This window comes from Ambystoma mexicanum, chromosome 11 (assembly GCF_040938575.1).
Source record: "Ambystoma mexicanum isolate Mex_15411 chromosome 11, UKY_AmexF1_1, whole genome shotgun sequence".
Lineage (NCBI taxonomy): Eukaryota > Metazoa > Chordata > Amphibia > Caudata > Ambystomatidae > Ambystoma > Ambystoma mexicanum.
Window position 1 is genome coordinate 997928372 of NC_090934.1, and position 21964 is coordinate 997950335.

The window sequence follows — 21964 nt, forward strand, 5'->3', positions numbered from 1 at the left end:
CATTATAAAATCATCATCATGCGGACAATCCATGAATAATGGTGCATGACACCAAATTTCAACTTCTGTAATATCCTACCAATAAATATTCATAAATATCAAATACTTGCATCAATTGCACAACTTTAAATTAAGTTGACAGCTCATCAAGTTATATGTCCTTAAAGAATAATATTCAATTTGCTCAAATTAAAGTATGAGGTTTGATACATTAAAATAATTCCATTGAATGAAACTAATAACCTAATAATAATGTACATATAGCATATAATCGGACCTCAATGCCACACCTCAACCTCTGGGTTGCGGCAGGTGGGTAGATCAGCTGTACCTTCTGCCTCAGGGGCAAGCTCCTCCAGGAGCCAAGCAGCAGGATTTTAGGTATTCCTATCGGGTGGCTGCCTCCCTGCACGAGAGTCTTGGTCCTGAGGCTACTCCCGCTCCTCACTCTACTGTCATAACCTCTCTGTAGGGCCTCGTGGTAATCTCTATATGACTCCTGCTCCGTCTGTCCCTCTAGCTTTTCTCCCTCTCTTATTGCTGGCGTGTCCTAATCTGAAAAGCCCCAAGTCCCCTTGTCTTCCTCTGTGGCTCAACTCAAAACAACACTCCAGTTCTCTCTCTCCCTCGCCATGATCACCCCCCTCCTCCAGCCGAAAACAATCCTCTCTCTGGTGATAATTCTCTGTTTCCTGTTTATCTAAACAGTCCTCTCTCTGATGGCAATAAATCTCCCATCTCCCATCCAAGTAATTCTCCCTCTGAAGGTAACAACTCGGACCAGCCTCTTCCTCCAAATTCTCTCCTCCGGCTTCCCTGAGAATAATCTCCTCTCAGTACTCCTCTCTTGCTCCACTCTCCACCAAACTCTTCCCTCCCACTGCCAGTGAAACTCCCCATACCCAATGTGTTAGCAATCTGGCTTTTATAGTTTGGTATCCCATCCCCTTGGGTGGTGCTCAAGGATATGAATTGCACATTAGTAGTGTCGTTTGGCCTAATTCCTGATCGGGCCATCTGCCTATAGTCATGTGGGCTGGAAGGGGGTTGGCCTGCGCTTGTATTAAGGCCTGCTACTGTGATGTGCAGTGTCCTTTCCTCCCTTTGAGGCCTGCTGGGATTGTCTGTTTTGTAATGGATCCTGCTGTTTTTCAACTAGGTAAATCAAAAGTTAAGGGCTGCTTTGGTAAACAAGGGAAGCCATTTGTAAATGTAATGCTTTGTGAAGGGGAAATGGCAACTTTGTAATCACTTCGATACTAGCACAAGCAAAAGAACAGTGCTCGTTTATTTTTACCCTCGTGCAGCATAACGCACATAAGTTGCGTTTTGTTTGTTTAGCACAACTTTGGATCCGTGGGACTCCCACAGTTTGCATGAGACAGATGAATTCTCATGAATGTTAATTCAGGAACTGGGACAAGGGAAGAAACATATTTCCACACTCAATGGTGCATTCAAAATGCTTAAAAATAGGAATAGACCTATATTTTTTTAAATAATTATCTGAAAATACTAAAAAGAACAACTCAAGAAAATGTCAGGATTACCAAATTACAAACCTCACATAATAGATGTGTAGGGGAGGTAAATGTCATTGGGAGTGTCACGAAGCAGAGTGAAGATCAAATTGAAACATGTATCAGGAAAAAGTCTATTTTGGTTAATACAAGTCTGGATCACCTAAGAGGAAAGGGGCACGATGGCTTTAGCATAAATCCTATAACCAAGGAAACAAAAGAAGAAAGATCTCTGGCATAAAACAGTCCTGCAGTCTGGGTTTCCTCCCGAGCGATCTTTGGGAGTTTGTCACTCCTAGACTAGAGTAGGGTGTTTTAAAAGGCCCCTGCACTTCTTTCCTTCTCTTGGTGTGTTCTTTTGGTTCTCCTGGACCAGTTCAGTTGTAGGTTCCCGTTTCCTGTTCCAGGCATCATTAGTTGCTATTGTCCAAGTGCAAGCATGTATTGGGAGGAGGCTGGCAACTTCTAAGCTCAGGCCCCAGAGCTTCCACCGGGAGCGGGCTGGTCTCACTGGCTAGAGGCAGGTTCTTATATCATTGGTTTGCCGGACCTTTCACTGATTCGCAACCCCAACAGATGTCTAGCCTCCTTGCAGCTCTGCAGCAATCTCATTTGATAGGAAACCTATTTCGCTGTTCAGCCTCTGAGATGCTGGTCCTAGCTCTTGTGTCTTAACCTCTCCTCTTGTTTTACAACGTCCTTGTTTCCGTTTTTTGTCTTCCCCTCCTCTTTTTCTTGATGCCTCCACCTTCCTTTTTTCCGGTTTATAGTGACTTTTTCGAATGTCACATTTTCGAATGCCTTTTTCTCGACACAAATATGCCAGAAAAAAAAATGTCGAATGTTTTTTAATTTTATTCTTTTATTTGGGTGGGGGGGAGGTCCCCCCCAACCACCCATTTTTTTTTTTAGTTACTTTTTTTTCTAACTAAACCGAAAAAAAACATAAAATTTAAAAAAAAAAACAAATTTAACTGGATACCCCTTTTTCCTTCTACCAATTCACCTCTTCTCGACATCAGCCACCCGCCTCTCTGCAGCAGAGCAGAGCTGCATGGTCCGCGCGTTTTCCTCCCTTGCGAGTCCCTGCTCACATTGACAGGTTTATCTGCATGAGGAGCCTGTGAGTGCTGGTAAAATGTGTATCTGTATTAACTTGGGGCATGCTCACAATGAAGCATGCCACATTGCGTGCTCAGCCTTATGTCTCACTGCCACAATGCATCTGGACCTGCAATACATAAGTCTCATAAAGGGACAGGGTGTGCTAGCAGGAATGTGTGATCGATCTGCACAGGGTGGGGTAGACCAGGTACTGCATCACTTAGCAAGTGGTGGCACCAGGCCCATTGTTACACCCATTCTTTACCTTATAATCCAGACATGGATCTTTGTCTTGGGGGCTGGAGAGCGTGGTTCGTGAAGGTTAAGAGGAAGCGGGGGAAAAAGAAGCCAAATTAATCCCGATTCCTAAAAACAGTGTCAGAAAAACACAGATTTGAGGGCTCATCATAGAAATGAAAAATAGGTTTAACCAGTGGGACAAGATGCAAAAAGGTTACTTTCCCTCACAGCCGCAGCAGGAATTTTCTGACAGCTGTGCACAATGACCATATGCACTCCAGTCTGCCCTCAATTGTGGCCTTTCCTAGGCAGCAGTGGACACCGCTGCCTGTGAGCGATATTGGTTAGTGGACCCATAAAGGGGTGCTTCACCCTTTCTGCTCCGTGACCAAATCCTATGGCCCCAGTGCAACATACCACAGTCTCCTGGTTGCCACCACGTGCATGGTACCCACCTCCTTCTGCACTACATCTAACTGGAAGGGGAAAGTGACAGAGTCTGGCAACATGCAGCACACTGTCAGACAAGCAGGAAGTGGAAGGCCCTGCAGGCTGTGGCAGGCATTGCAGCACATTGAAGTGTTTCAGATGAGAGGAAGAGTGCAATGCGCTATGACATGCCATAGCAGGCTTGGCAGGGTGTAGTAGACCATTGCAGACATGGGGCTAGTAGGTCGTTTATGTAAGGCATCAATGGATGTAGAAGCATAACAGAATGTGTTAGGCTATGCATGGAATAACATAGTGGCGAAGGCCAGGACATAGTGGGCATGGCAGAATTTGGCAGGACATTGCACCGGCGGTAAGACATGGAAGGTAGGCCATGGCAGGCCTGTTTAATATGTGACAGCAGTTGTAGAATGTAGCAAGGTGTGGCACGCCACGGTACGCATTGTGTGTTGTGGCAGGCTGGATCAGAACATGAAACAAGATGGTAGTACATAGCAGGGCAGAGTAGCCATGGTAGGATGTGGCAGCTACTGGCACTATGTGGCAGTAACATTTGATTTGTCTTGTACTGTCATAGAACGATGAGCTGGGGATTGTGCAGGCCGTGGGCAACGTGAACCCTGTGAGCATTGCTTTCCAGGTGACATCAGACTTCATGCTCTATAAAGACGGCGTGTACAAGAGGTGAGTAATCCTGCTGTCCTCATATATGAATGAATGCAACTCCCTAAGCCAACCCTGTAGTCAGACTTCAGGTAATCTGTGCTATGCAGATCTAGGTGTTCAACTAGTCTGACAGAACAACTACATTAACATCCCCCGAGGTGGGAGAGAATCTGGTGACAGATGTCCGCTCTACCAGCAAATCTTGCAGTTAGTAGAACGCAGGGCTGCCCCTCAGATTTATTTTATGACCCCTAAATGTGTGTGCGCCTTCTGGTCTAATTGCTCAGTACTATCTAACCATAGGTGCCAGCTTCAGGATGACTCCCATTACCTAATACATACACCTCCCATCACCTCATACATACACCTCCCATCACCTCACACATGCACCTCCCACATAAACTTCCAATCACCTCATATCACCTCACACATCCGCCTCCCACCTCACACATCCGCCTCCCATCCCCTCACACATACCCCTCCCATACCCTGACACATACCCCTCCCATCCCCTGACACATACCCCTCCCATCCCCTGACACATACCCCTCCCATCACCTCACACATGCACCTCCCATCACCTCACACATGCGCCTCCCATCACCTCACACATCCGCCTCCCATCACCTCACACATCCGCCTCCCATCACCTCACACATCCGCCTCCCATCACCTCACACATCCGCCTCCCATCACCTCACACATCCACCTCACACATCCGCCTCCCATGACCTCACACATCCGCCTCCCATGACCTCACACATCCGCCTCCCATGACCTCACACATCCACCTCCCATAACCTCATACATCCACCTCCCATCACCTCACACATCCGCCTCCCATCACCTCACACATGCACTTCCAATCACCTCCCATCACCTCACACATCCGCCTCCCTTTCCACATCAGCCATAGTTTTTCACTGATCCCGCTCTCATTTGTTCATCTTTTTAGTGCCACCTGCGACAAGACTCCAGATAAAGTGAACCACGCAGTGCTGGTGGTGGGGTATGCGCAAGAAGGTGGCCTCCCTTACTGGATCGTGAAGAACTCCTGGGGCCCTCACTGGGGCATGGATGGGTAAGCAGGGATGGGTGCGGAAGCCATGATAAAATCTCCCAGTAAAATGGTACTGACGACCATTGGCTCCATCCCTAGAGTCCATGTTCGATCGCGATCGCCTGGAGTCAATAGTCTAGATGCAGCATGGAGGACTAGGGGTCATGACAGAGAACAGTGGGGCTGATCTTTCTGCACTCACACCATACGTGTTCAAACTAACACAAAACCTCATTCGGTATCCAATTAAAATAACGAAAAGATAAGAAACATGTGTAACTAATCATTTTTACCAAAAAAAATACTGATTTTCTTTTAAAATATATGTAAGGTGTAAGGGGGTGAGGTAAGGGGTTAAAACGGGTGGAGACTGGGTTGTAGTGGGGTTATAAACAAAGGTAAACGCGTGGCTTGGGAGGGGTCACCCCCCCCCAAATAAAAATAAAAAAAGAAATTCGGTATTTTTTCGGTTAAAAGCTTTTGTTAGAGATGTTTCGTTGTTTATTGATTCATTAATATCACAGTGAACTCCTTAATTCCTGCCTTTCGTCCACACCCTCTGGGCTTGCCAACCTGTCATGTTTGTCTAAAATCTATGCCTTTTGCCTCTTTTCTCCTCCTAATTCCTTTTGCACTCCACTGCAGCCTAAGGTCAGGAGACAACTGTCGGGCGCAGAAAACGTCACACTCCAGACAAATCTCTGAGCTATAAAACCACTGCAGTGGTGGCTGCCACATTATAAAAGCCAAGTAACATAATATAAAACATATTTTCATAGATAAGATCTCGCTTATGTTCTTATTGTCTTGACTTGTTTAAAATTGTATTCCTAGTACTCCCCATTTATTCATTGTTATTAAAGGGAGTGTAGTAAGTAGTCCATGCGCATGCCCTGAGAGTCCCTTGGCATCTGCTTTTTGTGGTGAGGCTGGCCTTTTCAATTCCTTCTATGGGATTTCTGTTATTATGGACAAAACCCTCATTGGGTTGGTTCCTAGAATTTCCCACCCGGTTCCTTATAAATCCTGAATCTTGAAAGCTTTCCTACGAGAATTCCCTGCATACAATAGGGTTGTCTTGTCCCCACGCAGACAGTAATGATCCAAACAACCTTTCCTGATGACTAATGGTACATGTTTTTTAAATTGACTGTGCTCGTTTCACTGCTCAAAGCATTTTTCTTAGGCGATTTGTAACTGGCAGAATTAATCCTTCTTTCAAATTCAGTACTTCAAATTTCAAACTCTAGGGGCCTCATTAAAAGTGAGGCAGAACAAATTAATGGGACCCGCTAAAGGAGGTGGACCTGTTAAACCCGTTCTGCCTCATTACAAGCTCCCCTCGCGGGACCCAGTAAGTAACGCCTGGTCAAACCAGGCGTGCTTACCGGGTCCCACGTGGAGAAGAGGGAGCAAACAACGGGCCGCTCGTAATCGGCCCGTTGTTTGCTCCCTCCCCCATTCCCATTCAGCCCTATGGGGGCTGGAATGGGGAAGGTCCGGGCCCGGGTTTCTGGAGGGAGGAATTACCGGGCCCTCCGAACTCAGAATGGCCCGGTAATTCCCCATTCTGGGAACCCGGACCCGATTTTGGAGCCAGCGATGCCGCCAATAGCAGCATGGCTACCGTCAAAATCGTAATTAGGCCCAAGGTTTGCTATTTGTTCAAGTCAGATGTGAAGAGCTCATTCAGTCCTGGTTTTTACTGGTACTTCAGGTTTTGCCTTTCCCACTATAAATGCAGGACTTTCAGAACCAGAATCCACAGAAACAAGCAACATATTTTGGCTTGTACTTAGCGAAAATATTTTCTTTGGTGCCACATATTTATATTACATTCCGAGCCATTGTTATCCTACCCTTAGTAGTTGCCCCATATTCTGGCTTTGTATAACCCCAGCTACTTATATCTTTTGCTCGATATTGCCAACATTTGCCCAGGAACCCACGTGATTTTCAAAGTACTGACATTATATGCCCAGCTACTTACACCTGCCTGGAAAGGGGGTATTAGAAATACAACATTCACGTTCTTCCTCTTCCCCATCAACTTCTCGGCCTTTCCGTCCAAGTTAATGGGAGTCGGAATGTTGTGCTCCATGCCAGTAGGGGGTCGCAGGGTGGGCAGCAGAAAGTTTAGCAAGATATTATTAATATTCTACAAGATACAAGGGTTGACTTGGCACACTGCGTTTTTGATCCCCAGCGACAAGTCTTCAGCCTGAGCTGAAGAGAAATGGGGAGTTGGAAGCTAAATTATACAGAATATTTAAAAGAGAGTGAATATATTTGCAGAAAACAAAGAAAGATATCTCTATTTTTTCTAAGGCACTTACCTTGCGGGTGGCTCTGAGAGCCTGGAAATTGGCAAAACAGGCTTGCAGAAGAAGGTCGAGGGATTTAACACCCAAAGGCATGGACTTTACTTCAAGACAAGCTTTGTGGACCTTTGATTTTTCAGCAAAACATTCAAAATACTACATTCTCACATGATACCCCCACATGCCACATTGATCATGTTAAATCACAAAGAGTGAACATTCCAAAATGTAGGCTTTTACAATGCCATCCGTGTATACAAAGCACAGGTGTAAACCTAAAAGTTGCCATTTCAAGAGTTCCCGTCGTGACACATTTGACAGCTTGTGGCCCTGGTCCCCATGGGGCAGAATGCATTTTCGCCTACCAATCTGAAACGCATTAGAGTAGATGTTCTAAAGGTTGAATTGGCACACGTTTATGATTTGCGGTCTGCAACGCCAGCAAGTCCCCCGACCTCTATTAAAACAGAGAAATAGAAGAAAGGTTGTAAGCAAGACTGCTGTATGTGTGTTCCCCCTAAGGTCCTCATTCTGCGAGGTGTCCTGGCTAAAGCACACGTGAATATTTTAGCCACATGTAAACCAAAGTAACCACACTATTGTAACAATGGCCCTTTATTTTTCCAAAGGAATATACGGGTAAAAAGAAACAAAGGCATTTAAATAAACCAAAGCTAAGAAATGTTAGAGAGTTGCTTCATTTGCACGTGCTGTATTACTCTGTGGGTTCGATGGTGTGTTTAAATGAAATCATCTGCTATTGCATGCTGGCACTAATAATAGTAATATTTATTTCTTTAGCGCCAGGAGACCACTCAGGTGGTGATAGTGCGTGGTACAAACATCCTTTAACATTATATAGCGCCAAAATCCCTTGGGTCTCAGAGCGCTGAAATGACATTATTATCCCACAGAGTGGTACTCAATGTATTGACCTCGGAAGGATAAAAGGCGGAGTTGGCCTTGCCAGGATTCGAACCTGCCACAGCAAGCTGCACATAGAGATCAAGGGCGCCCGTTCAACTCGCTGTGCCATCTTATTAAACAAAATTGCTTTCAAAGACACCTACTGCATGTACGCAGAAATGATCCAGTGGTGCTCACTCTCCTGGGAAGAGGCTGCCTTAAACATACAGAGAGGCTGGAAGGGCTAAGCCCTGTTCAGTGCTAAGGGGTCAACCACAGGCCTGGCGCTACCACAGCCCTACCGCCTTTCAAATGTAGCAGTGAGCTAGGAAATCCCGTTTCCCTGTAGGCCAGAAATCTTGTGCTTCGAAGGAGAGGTGAACCCCTGGCAGAGATGATGAATGTTCCTGCAGGTGGCCTTGATTCTGATCCTGTCTCCACAAGGGAGCACATTTTGGGACATTGGGCAGACCTCTGTATCTCACTGCATCATAGTTTCTATATGTCCCACAGTCTGGAACTCATTGCGCAGTGCAACTGTTGCATGAATATGGTTACGTGTGGTCAGGTGTGCCAGACTGGTATTGTATTCTGGCACTAAAGTCCAAGTAACGTATATGAATGGTCAAGTAACATGTGCTCAGAGGTCTCCTTGTTTTCACTCTTTTAGGCAAAGGCTTTCTGGACAATAGGGGGCATCCAATAAGGCTTGCAGCACCTCCAGGCAAATGTCCGTCTGGCACATGTGATTGACTCTGTCCCAGTCCAACAAGCCTTAGAGGGGGGGCGTTCTGTTGTGAAATGTACTTTGTTCTATAGAGGTCAGCAGCCTCTTCTTAGGACACGATGAGGCCAAGTGACAACGATGGTGATCGTGATTTTGGGTGATCTGGGTTTGAACCTGGGCTGATTTAATGCAACCACATAAGTGCACTTTACAGATCTAAACCTATGTATGTCTACTAGTAGCTCATGCATTGCATTTTTTGGTGTGCCTTTCATTGTCCAAGTGATGTCTTAATAGTAGACTGCTAAAATTGTCTGAACTAACCAACCCAAAGAGGAACTATAAGTTGCACGTGCGCCGCCATCTGCCCAACAGTAGACCACGCTGCACTTCGTTCAATTATTGGTGTACCTCCTCGCAACAATCTATTTGTTGTTTGTCTAAAATGCATCTCTTCATCAAAGAAAGACGAAGGAGATTCTGATCAATTTTAACCATGAAAGAAACAAGCAACTCTAATGCCATATCAAACATGTTATGTTGACTTATACCACGCACTGCTACCACCCAGGGGCAGTCTCCAGGCGCTCACATGGCTCTGCAAGAGAGACGACAGGGTAGGTTAGTGAAGGTAGAAGGGTAGGAAAGGTCCAGGACCAGAAGAAACTGGCGTCTGTGTGTGTTGGCTTGCAGATGGGTCGATTGTGTGCACTGGCTTGTTGCATCCATAAGGGTGAGTGTCAATGCCTGGGTTGTTTGTTGTGTGTCAATATCTGTTATTTTGGATGTGTGTTTTATGTGTAAATTAGCTGGTATTTAAAGTTGTGGTTGAGCGCACTGGCTTGTGTATCTGTAAGTGCTAGGCCCAGTGCCTGGGTTGTTTTGTTGTATGTGAATGTCTGTTATTTTGGGTGTGTGTTTTATGTGTAAATTGCCTGGTGTTTAAGGTCGTGGTGGTGCACATTGGCTTGTGGTGTTCGTAGTTGTATGTTCCAGTGCCTGGGATTGTTGTTGTATGCAATTGTTAGTTGTGGGTGTGTGTAGTTTGGGTGAAAATAGAGGGATAATATTATTGTCTTTGTCAATAGGTCAGTGGAGAAACTTCAAAGCGAATGCTTCTGCCATAGTCATATATTTAGCACATGTAGACTGTCCACAATTTGCTCTTAAGAAGTGTTTCTTTTCAATATCTGTGCACCAATCTCCTCAAACTGGATATTGTTTCTCATTATTTGTTTTTGTGTGCAATAAAACGCAACCTCTACCTATGCCAGGTATAATCACTTAATGCTCAGGTACAGATGTCAAATGTTCATTTTGAATGATGGTTCACTGACAAGTATCTCATATCCGAGTGCTCCAATGGCAGAAAAAGGGACAGAAGCACAAAGAGGCAAACGGATTTCCCCATGATCACACATTGTAATCACGTGGGCGAGCTTGATCCAGTGGGTAAACATGCACACATCATGTGTTTCATATGATGCTGGCATGCAGCCCCAGCATGTGTGACATGAATGCAATAAAAAGCCATATTTGTATTTTTTTATTTGTGACTTACATAGCGCTATACAACAAAGCGCTGAACAGAGAACGCACTTTACAGTACAACAAAATGCAGGGTTTAAAACTACAAAAATGTTGTCGTTCTGGATGAAGAAGATAGGTATTAAGAGTGGCACGAAATAAAGAGTAAGAGGTAATAAATGAGGAACTAGAGGAAGAACGTTTGTGCTGCAAAGCAGCTGGGTGTGGCTGCACCTCTGCCAGGAAGACTCACTGTGGGCTGGTTGCAGGCATGCTGCAAGCACACCCATTTACACTTTCATCCTCTTCCTTCTTTTAGGTACTTCAACATTGAGCGTGGGAGTAACATGTGCGGCTTAGCGACCTGCGCATCATACCCCATTCCACAGGTGTGATCTGGAAACACGGGGTCAGAGCAGAAGGAGAGGGATCGTCAATGAAGGAACCGTCAATGAAGGAACGCTGCTAAATATCAAGAAATATCTCGAACGGTTTCTAACACAACTGGATATCAGACTGAGTGATTACAGTTCTATATTGTGTTCAGCTGGAAACGAAGCTACTGGTTATGCAAAGACCCATATAGTTGCTTTCTCCAGGTCGTCCACCCATTTAAACAAGGCAAAAAGTATATGATTTGTACTATTCAAATTGACAGTCTCCGAACACCACTAAGGCCAGGGAAGGCCCAGACCTGTGTCAGACCGGTGCCTTTGCAAGGCTGGTAGGGCTTGTGAGGAGTCGGTCACATGTCAGGTTTGCAATGTCATAGACACGTTCTGCCTAGGCTGTTGGGCAAAGGTCTTATTTTTACCATTGGTCAGTCCATTTCTGGACTTGGCCTGATATGACTCATATGATGCCTCACCATTGACAATGTTGCCTAGGACTGATGAGAGCTGTAATCCAAAACACCTGGAGAGCCAAAGGTTGCAGACCCCCCTGTCATATAGGGATTGTTTTATCTATATGGCATGAACATTATTGTGCATTTGTCCTCAGTTTCCAATCCGTGTATCCTTTTTGACCCAGAAGCCCCTATGAGGGATCATGATCATTAGTAAACCCTAAAATACAGTGGCAATAAGAACCATTCCACGTGGTGGGAAAAACACAAGTCCAATAAAGAGCAATCGGGAGTAGCCCCAGAGAGGGGAGGGTGTATTGGTGCACATTTGATTGCGGCTTAGGTCAGACATCAAGCCGCATTACTGAACATTGGCACGTTTGGTTAGACCACGTGGGCACAGAGCCTTTTTCTACACATTGTACATGGGTTAAGAATGAAACATCTACTCAAAGAAAACATACTATTCCATTATTTTTATTTAGGCACTTCACAAAGCAAAACATTAATGTCCCCTTAAAGTACTTTGTAAAGAAAAGATACAATAATGTAGATCAAGGGACATTGAACACATACTTAAAATGATATCACAGAGGAAGTGACGTTAAATAATGCTGCCAATGCAGTCAATTTGTAGTGCCAATCTCCTGTTGACAGTGGGTTCTGTAATCTTGTGCCTACTATTAAACATGAGGCCTTCACCACAATGTCTGACCCGGACGTGGGCTGGATAGAACCACAGGCTGATACTGTTAAAATCAAAGCTTATATCCAAGGGACGAACCATCTCACATGAAAGGGGAGACAAGCCGTTTATTTTATTCTTTACATTTGTAAAGCGCACTAAGCCCACAGTCATCAAGGCGCTGTTGCATACATGTTACTCGCAATGCTTAAAGCTAGGCAGGAAACATACAAAGCGCAAGTCAAATCAGGCGGGCAGCATGCACAAATCATACATTGCCTGACTGGAATCGGGTGCCATGTCCGGCGACACTGCACATAAGGGATAATTCATTAATCTTTTATAACACACTTAATTCCAGAGGCCAGACTCTATAAGCTTCTGCGCTGTCCCATTTCCAAGACAAACACGTTGCCCTTGAGCTATTCTCCCAGCCCAGCATAGCTGCTCGGTGTCTTACAAGGATACTGCTGAACTCTTTTTTACAACATGCACGTTCTGAGCCTTAGAAGTCAATAATAGGAGTCCCACTGATTTGGGGCGATGCAACCCCTTTTTAAATTTCCAGTCTTCAGGCCATTAGTGCCATACATATATTGCAATCTCGTGATTGCAGCTATTGCAGTCACTGAGCTGAAATCGTAGCAGCCTTTTTAGTTTGACCAGTAAATGCATCCAATGCTTGCATGATGTAGCTTCAACAGTTTTTCAGGGTCAATAGACATTGGTAAGAATGATTGGCTCGTCAGTGGTGGCAAGTCCAACGAAAGCACCAGTATTGCTGTAAAATGATACTATTTACATGTCTGGAGTAAATCACTAAGTGGTGTGCCATAGAGCTATAAATCAGTCAAAAATCAACTTGGGATATATTTTATTAGAACATGTTCACTTACAAGTAAATAAAACAGTTTGTAAATGTTAAAAATGTGTGCTGTGCATTCATTTATAGCCTGGAAGAAGTGGCCCTGGCGCTGACCATGCACCTCTCTCTAAACACAGCCTCATGGGCACCATTCGATTTTTAGGGAGTTGGGGGGTGGGGTGGGGGGTACGAGATTGGTGGAGGGAGTGAGGCAGCGCCAGCTGAAGAGGCTCTGGGGGCTCATTTCAACATGACGGTTGGGCTCCCCATTGTTTGGAGCAGAGAACAAAAGTCTGAGCCACCCACAGGGTGCATACATTTTAATAGAGACACAGGGTTTAATAGCCGTCGATTAGCACTTGGCAGCCAGCGAGCAAGGAGCTGAAAGACTAAACGTCACCTGAAAAGGACGTTTCGTGTTTGAGCTCCCTGCTCGCTAGCCCTCTTGTGATTAGTCCTTTGTCCGAAGGGACTAATATAGAGCAAAAGGTACCACACCGGCACGAGGCGACGCCCTGAACGCCTCCAACAAATGAAGCTTGTAACGTGCGTGATGAAAAGCGCACATTTTAAAGTCCTGCATGAAAGGCGAAGATTGCTGTGTCATACTACTGATGGCTGCCAACCTGGTCGGAGATGGTTGCTGGGCGCCCACTAGGGCCCGAGGCTCCTTTCAACTGAAATGGTTGAAAGTCCCTGATCCCGTCCCTGGAGTAAGGGCTAGTGAAGCCATAGATTCCATGGCTATCCCTATTCGTCCTTCTGTGTAGTTCTCCTGTACATCAAGGAGTTTTCTTAGGGTGCAATAAAGACCTCCAGACCACTTTCAGGGTCCTTGCAATTTAAGTTGCCAGATGGGCAGGGGATGCATAGCGGGGCTAACCCCTACCATGGCCCCCTTTTGCATACTACCAATAACATGTATACATTCCCATTCTATGCTTACCCCCCCAATGATAACAGTCAGAAACTTTCTGAAAGTTGGAATACTTTTTTTTGGAACATATTGGTTGCACTAGTAGAGTCATCCAATCGGGCGGCCCCAGCCCCGCCTAGGTCTTATGCATGCCTGGCCCAACACATATTCCTTTCCCGGGTGACTCCGCCAATCCCATCTTACAAAGTCCCATGTCCAAAACCTGTGAGCCTTCTCACACCAATTCCGTTCTTACGAGAACGGCCCGTCCTGGTACCCGACTGCCAGTTCAGTCACTCCCATTTGGACAATGGAGCAAACCCAAATCGACTGCATCGGTTGTTGAGTCCCAACCGTCCCTAGTGGTATCAGTGGCTGTGTCCCTCATCCTGACTGAAGCAGTCAATGGTTGTAGCTCAAGGAACAGACCACAGCACGCCTCCTTCTTTGGGACCACCCCCGTAACTCTGCCATGCTTTGGGGGTGGGCCCCCACAACCCCAATGCCCCCACCATATAGGAACCTGTCACCCTTAGGTATCATGAGCCCACCTTCCTTCTCAGAGCTCCGAACCCTCCCCTCAGAAACCCCTAGTTGTCCTTGCCATCCTGATGAAACACTGACCTTAGCGAGATCTAATGGATCTTCCTTGCCTAATTTCCTATTCCTGAAGCACACCAACGCTCCAAGCGTGTCATCCTCTCCTTCCCCCACTAGGGACCTATTTCTCCATGTTATCCCCATTACCAGGTGGCCCCTTGCTATTTCCGGGAAGTTACTCTGACACCCTGTGTGGAGCCTAGCCCGGTGTTCTCAGCCGGTACTTAAATATTCTCCCCTACCGACTTGCGGGTGGCCCCACCCCTAGATGTCCTTGTCATCCTGTCAAGACACCAACCTTAACGAGATCTAGTGGGTCTCCATTACCCAATCTCCTATTCCTGGGGCAAACCAACATTCCAAGTGCGTCAGCCTTTCCGTCCCGGCGCCAGGGACCTGTTGCTCCATTTTATTTCCCACACTGGGAGGCCCATTGATATATCCAGGAAGCAACTTGCAAACTCTGCGTTGAGCCATCTTAACCTTCGGGTGAGCGGCCCGCCGGTACGCAGATATTCACCCTTACCTACTTCTGGGTGACCCATGGCCTCCCCCAGGGCATCCCAGGTATCCACGGCCCTTGCCACTCATCCGCACAAGCGGCTCATTGGCAGTTGTTACCCACCTTTTTCCTTTCAGCATCTCCTCCTAGAACATCATGAAACTCAGTCTGGCTCCTGGAACCGGCAAGAGCATTGGGTCCAAGCACGCATCCCTGTCTCCATGACACTATGGCTCACCTTTGCGGAAGTTCCCCTTGCAAACCGTGTTTCCTACCTCACCTGCATCAGCCCACTTTACCAGTGCTGCTCCGCCAACCACTCTGAGCTGTTGCCACACTGGATCGCTTTCCCAGCAACCTTCTGCCTGGTCCTTTGATCCTGTGATGCAAAACCAAAAATTAGTAGTTTAGACATCCCTGCCCCACAAAATCGCAGGCTGCTTGGTGCTCGGGAGGCAGTAAAGCGTCAGTGAATGCTGCAACCTTGCTACTGATGTCCTCTACAGTGCCCTCCTGGTGTATGTAGCCCATGTTCACATATCAGTATCTAAATCCAACTTCCACCTATGACACCAACCCCCATCCCCACTTTGTCCACCTTTGGTTACCTCTTGTCTTCTACAATAGTGTAGATCTATGCATATTGTAAACAGTAACTACCTATTTCTGCACCCTTTCAACCGTGCGGACGTCCCTTGCATCCCTCACATCAAATGTGCACCAATCTTGGAGTGTCATGCCTCAAGCTAGTCTCATTTCACTTACCAGCCCTCCAGTGACAGGGAGGGGGCCCTCTGGGGAACTCTGCGCTAGTACATAGCGTTCGTACATTTAAAGTTCACCTAGGACGCAAACCCCTCTAAGTGTCCACTATTTTTCACAATTTCCCATTTAACCTTTGTATGGCGCTGTCCTAACATTCTGGTTGCCCCTCCCCCCTTACCCCCCAATTGGTGAGTGGAGACCAAAGCGGCTCCTGGGTGCTATTGCCATGGCAAAGAACATCCCTGTATCTTAGTTTAACCGCCTGAGGGAACAACACACTCCCACTAGGAATAATCAAGCCATGTCACAATTAATACATTAGTACCATTAAACCCAATTGTAAGACTTCCAATAAATTCCAGTTGAGCTTTCTTCCACACTTCCTGAAACACACCCTCCTAGCTTCACGAGGCAAGTTGGGCATGGTCCTTCCAGCCATATGGTTGTTCACATACAAGCAACTGGACAGGATTAACCCTAGTACTGGAAGAGGTAACCCACTTACACATCTTTAACTTTCGTGCTGCAGTGCCGCATATTACCTTGCCCTTAACGGCTAAATAATTACCTGCTACCGTGGAAGCGTGACCTTCATGTCAATCTTCCGTACAACACCCGAGCGAGTTGTCACAGGCCCTACATGCCAGGCAAAATAACCATATTCGAAAGATAACGGAGTAAACATAAATGCAAGCGTCCACCCATCCTCTCCATTCACATAAGTGTAGGTCTTTAATAACATCTTGTAATTTAGGGGGAGGGGGAATTGTGCCTTTGCTTGCAGACACTTTATACACCGTGCCTGTACTCACAATCCTCTCTTAACCTGCTTCATACAATTTGGAACCTTGATATGATAGGGTATTTATAACGCATGTTTGTGAGCGCGGACCGGGGATAATTCCTCCAAATTAAAATGCGTAATGGCACCACTTCTGTTGCATCATGTGAACCTGATCAACCCCCTTAATAACATGACATGCCATGTTAAATTAGCATCAGTGTATCTTAGTTTTAACCACCCCCAGAGGAGACTATGCCCTTCTACTTCAAGCAATAACGCAATGGCCCCCATAAGATAATGCGGTCCAAGCCATCCCCCAAAGCCAACCTATCATCTTCGGCTTTGTTTTTCTTGCAGCTTAAAGTGTTGGTGGGGGGGGTGGTTCATTTGTATCATATGGTCACACTGTCTTGGGCTTAAATTATTTTCAGGTCTGGAAGTTCTAAACTTCCAGAGGAGACCCTACAAGAAAAAAAGCTATCCTTCTATTGATTCCCCTCGCTTACTGCATGTTCACTCGAGCGCCTGCCCAGCGCCAGGCACACCTCCGTATATAAAAACTCCAATTCGCCCTGACATATGAATGCGTGACGCTCCATGCTCATGTCCTATACTGCATGTGTAGTCGATCACACCCCTTTCTTCTGCCCTCCTTGCCCCTTAATAACTTGTATGCTATGCTCATTACCAGGAAGCCTATGTACATTGCCCATCATTTCTGTTCCCCGCGGTAACCATTTGATAGAAGACTGCACACCTGTTGCAGGCTGCATACAAAATCAAAATTGCCTTACAGCACTGACTACTAAATCAATACACACGTGCAGCGCACTAGTGGGTATGTGCAATCTCCTCCCCAGACTGGCCTACTCTGCCAGTCAGGGGTCGACTGGGAAGTAAAAGCGGCCCTACCAGCATATCATGAATATAATGGTTCAAAAGTGTGCACTTTAAAGCAAATGTTTCCATGGCAGGTATCCTGCCTCCCCCTACCAACATAAATAAGACACCTGATGTGTCAATTGTTCCAGATATGACACAGAGAGATCAAATAATGTGCCCTGGATCACACAAAATGATAGGGTGGAGCTACGATTTAAGCCTCTTCTGTACTTAAGACAGTTGACCATATATCTTCACAGCTCTGGCTGACAAATATGTCACCGATTCCCAATGTTTACACAATGCATATAGAAAAAAAGAATGCCTGGACCACCTCTCTCAGTCCTTGAAGGCCACCCTATCCATATCCCTTACCATCTGCAGTCCAGAATTGGAGCTCATGCATGTGGCCAAGATGGATGGCTGGCATCTCTTATAAGTACTTACTGCCCTTCCTCTCATCCTCTCGGCTTAGTTGCTCCTGGGGCAACCAGAGGCTGAATGTTGCTTATAAGTGCCTCAGGGGTCTCCGCTAAAGGCAGAGGCAACGTTTGGTGTTTGTGGACGAGGTGGTTCCCGGAGGTGGAATGGCATTTTAAATGATTCATAGTTAGTGGTGGCGGATTAATAATTTAATTGGAGGAGCATTATCATCTCCCCCCAAATTAACATGAGCGCCCAAGCTTAGCAATGTATTGAATATTTGCATTTTACTGCACATTTTTAAATTGGGATATATAACTTACATGTGAATAACACATGAACTAAATTGAATAGATACCTGGTAACCAAGAGCACACAGAATCATTTGATAGTGGGGTTGAAAGTGTGAATTGATAATCTGCTCACCCACCAAAGTGGCCCATGATAACGAATCATTAAAAGGAAATGCACGTTTATGGAAATTCAGTAGCAGAGTAGCTCTAAGTACCTTGTTATAACCAGGTGGTGGCAGGAAACCAGAGAGCTGCACTTTTCATACAGGACAGGTGCACTGCATTGTACTGTCATCACCTTGGTTCTCTTTGCAGCACTTTCCACAGAGTGTAGAACATTTAAATGTGTACACCTGTAGTTTATCTGGCGCAGCAGAGGGTTGGACCCTTGAATCCTGCCTTAAAACAATGCCAGCCTTTAGATGAGTCTCTCTCATTTCGTGCCATACCAAGTGTTTGCCTATGCCTATGGGGAATGAAAGGCACCAATGATTTTTGGAGGATGTGTTGACTGGAATGGTACTAGTAAAAAGCAGCAGTGTGGCGTAAAGCAACTAGTAGTGTATTTCCACAACCCAAGTGTGCAGGTATTGGCCCAGATTCAAGGATAAAAGTATGACCACAGATGTTGTGTAGTCAACTCAGTGGCTATTTGCAGCATTTACACCGTTGGTGACCAGTGGGCTTGCACTATGTGGTAAAGCTGCTGCTCCCACTCAGCACTGTAGATTGCAGGCTGTAAAACGTAGCTTGTTCCCAGAGAGTATCTGTTTTCTTCAAATTAGGAACAGTGACGTGCTTGGGGGGGGGGGCGAATGTGGCCCCCTGCCGTCCAATTGCCTGCGAGGCAGCGGCTCTTGTGAATACAATCTATGGCACATCCTCCCTTTCCAAGTGGAAACCTGTAGTAAATCCACTGAAAAGAGCAATAGGAGAGATAGGAAGTAACAGGAATTACTAGGGGGCGGGGGGGGGGAAGCTGAAAAAAGAAAATGCACCATGCAAGCAAAACAAACTTTACTCGAAGATTGTGAAAATACTTTTTTATTGCTGGAGTCAGGAACGCTGCACCATTGGTTGCAGTAGGAAGACAGAGCTTCCTGCAAAGCTGCTGACCCTTATTAAGTTTACTCACAGTCGCAGAGCCAGGCTTTGGGGGGCAGAGGGCTCTTTAGATGGCACTGGTCAGCACAATTTTACTACTTCAAAACTGGCTACAAAGAGGGAACCCATACAACATGCACCTGAATCACCGTCTCCCCACGTATCTGTCTATTGCTTTTCCCCTTATCTCTCACCTTCATTTAGTTCACCTGCTGCTTGCTCTGCAGTAAGATAGGTCAATAAGTTATGCATTCACCTCAGGCATTTGTGTTCACTCTACAGGACGCAGGTTTTCCAGGCAGGACTCTCTCAGGTAATGTGTGATGAAGCCACATGCTTATAGTCATTGTTTGTCAGTCTTGCAGATTTTTATTAAAAATGTCAAGAACAACGTGAAATGGTAGAACACAAGTAAACTGATTTTTCTTGTTCAATAACTTGATCTGAAAGGCCTCTGACATTTAGTCAGCTCTCATGTGTAGCATGCTTTTCACTCAAATGGCCTGCATAATAAGAAATAGAAGGTGATGCGCTAAACAGTGCCATATGAATGTGAACAAGCAAACCTTTCACATAAATCAACAGAGTACACAGTGAGATAGTTTGTCAAAGATCACAGTATTGTCAGGTAGCAAAGCCACAAAACAGGTTCTACACAATTCCACCTCTCCCAGTCCCAACGGAAGCTTCATGCACTTCATTGGGGTGGCTAGCCAGTTTTATCAATGCTTGTTTAGAGGAACCAAACTCTAGACCTGCTCCTTTCTGATGCTATGTTAGTTTTTGATGAGCGCTTTTTGGTGCAGGTAAGTGATTTTGTGGGACAGTAGATGTTACTAGCACCGACCTTTACTTACACAAGCTATCAACCTCGGGTGCTTTAATCTGGCATGTGAACTCAAATCTCTGCAACAAGTTATTAAGACGCTGAACCGGGACCCAAAATGAGCGCTTGCAACTAGTCATTGTCTAGTGGTAAATGAAGCATGGAAAGTAAGACGATTGGTTGGTGTATGTGGACAATTTAGGGGGCAAGTGACTTTTTATCCCTGGCTCGTTGCTTCCAACTTATAATTTGTACCCTTGCTCTCAACTACCTTGTAATCCATTTTGTCACTCAAACTTACCAACATGCATTTTAACTTTGGTTATTGCACATGATCAATGCAGTCCCCCAAGAAAGGAGAAAACGCTACTCAAGTAGTGATATAGCAAATTAACAAACTATATCTGCGGTTTCTGCAAGATGCAGCTCACCACATTTTGGTCTACGACTCCCAAGAGTACTCATTATTGACAATTCACACTATAGCCAATAGGAGTTGTAGTCCCAAACATCTGAAGAGCGGCAGTTACAGACCCATGTACAGTGAACACATTATAGGTTTAAATAAAATTGTTAATTAGCTCCCAACAGTGGCCAGGGAGAAGGCTCATGGCCTCAGTGCACTATGTTTCATGACATGTGTAATTTATGTTTTGTAAAACATGTGCAATGACGAATATCTTTCAAATAGCCAATTATCCTGAGGGCAGCACCCCTATTGTAGCAGCCCCCTTTGTCCTGCCATAAAGACGTCACTGCCTACACTTCCCCTACCTTATCTGCACTTAGTTATGCTCCCCAGTCTTCCCTGTGTCCCTCTCCAAGACTCAACTCTTTTCTGTATACTAATCCATTGTTGCCTGTACCCTTTTCTTTTACACTGCTGTGTGCCTCATTCCTCTGAACTAAAATCCCCTCTGCCCCACTCTCTGATGCACACGTCTTCTCCTTGGCACTTATTCTCCCCCTAAACCCTTTAGTTTCTGCAGTAATGTACTTCAGTTTCTCTCTTATTTACTATACCACTCTCTTTTCTACAGGTACCATTCCCCATACATGCACTCTTCTTTTTTATATTTTTTTTTACTCCTTTCAGTTTCATTTTGCACTGAAACCTCTCTTCTAGACTTTCTACAAATTCTTGTCACTGGTAGCCCCCCTCTGTCGTCCCATACTGAATGCTCATGTTCTGGTGCACTCTATGTTAGTACTTGAAATGGTTCTTTTTAAATAAAACATACATGATCCAGCCAATTATGCTATCCCCTCTCTCTCCTACTTTAAATTGTCACTGAAAAAAGTGGTGGAATATTATGCCTTGCTGGTGTGATAATCACGGCCCATTGTGAGCACTTTTGCGCACCTATGAATCTGTTTACTTTAGAAATTATGTATTGCATAGTGTTCTTCAAAATCTGACTATATTTTACTGTTTATTCTCAACACACTCTCACCTGAGATCCGTTGATTGCAAGTCCATCGCACAAGACAACCGAGAGGAGCCAGGATCCCAGTGTCAGATGGAACAGCCAACCATGGATCATGCTTTGTCTGCAACAACCCCAGCTCAACCAGCCCATGAAAAACCTGAACGTGCAGGCTGGGTAGGCAGAACAGATAAATTCTAGCTCAGTTGCCTAGCAACACAAGCTCTGCTAGTGTCTAGTCCCTTTACAAACTCTCCAGCACTCTGTGTGTTAGTTACACAGAGCCGAAGCTGCAGGACAAATTGCTACGGCTTTCCTGACAGTGATACTCTCACGAAGACAGCTCAGCTTAGAATAAGAAAGTTCATTTCAGCAACGAAAAAAAAAAAGTGTTCGTTAAAAAAAAATAGAGGGAAAGTCATGCACACCACTGCTACTGGAGCACATAAGAGGCCCAGGGTGCAGAGCCCTACAGGGAAAACTCCCGGTTTCCCAGCAGGCCAGTCCAGGCCTGCGCCAGTAAT

The 21964-nt window shown here is 45.6% G+C and overlaps 1 protein-coding gene and 1 long non-coding RNA gene across 2 annotated transcripts in view; one reads left to right on the forward strand and one right to left on the reverse strand.

Annotated features, from left to right (window-relative positions):
* Positions 1 to 12981, forward strand: part of CTSH (cathepsin H) — a 130142-nt gene extending 117161 nt beyond the window's left edge. The window contains exons 10-12 of the mRNA XM_069624183.1: positions 3892 to 3998; positions 4936 to 5061; positions 10841 to 12981. Of these exons, the coding sequence (XP_069480284.1) occupies positions 3892 to 3998; positions 4936 to 5061; positions 10841 to 10916 (309 nt within the window). The 3' untranslated portion in view covers positions 10917 to 12981. The remainder of the gene's footprint in view (positions 1 to 3891; positions 3999 to 4935; positions 5062 to 10840) is intronic.
* The window catches only part of LOC138504016 (uncharacterized), a 47679-nt gene that overhangs the window by 694 nt on the left and 25021 nt on the right, over positions 1 to 21964 (reverse strand). The gene's annotated exons all lie outside the window — the stretch shown is intronic.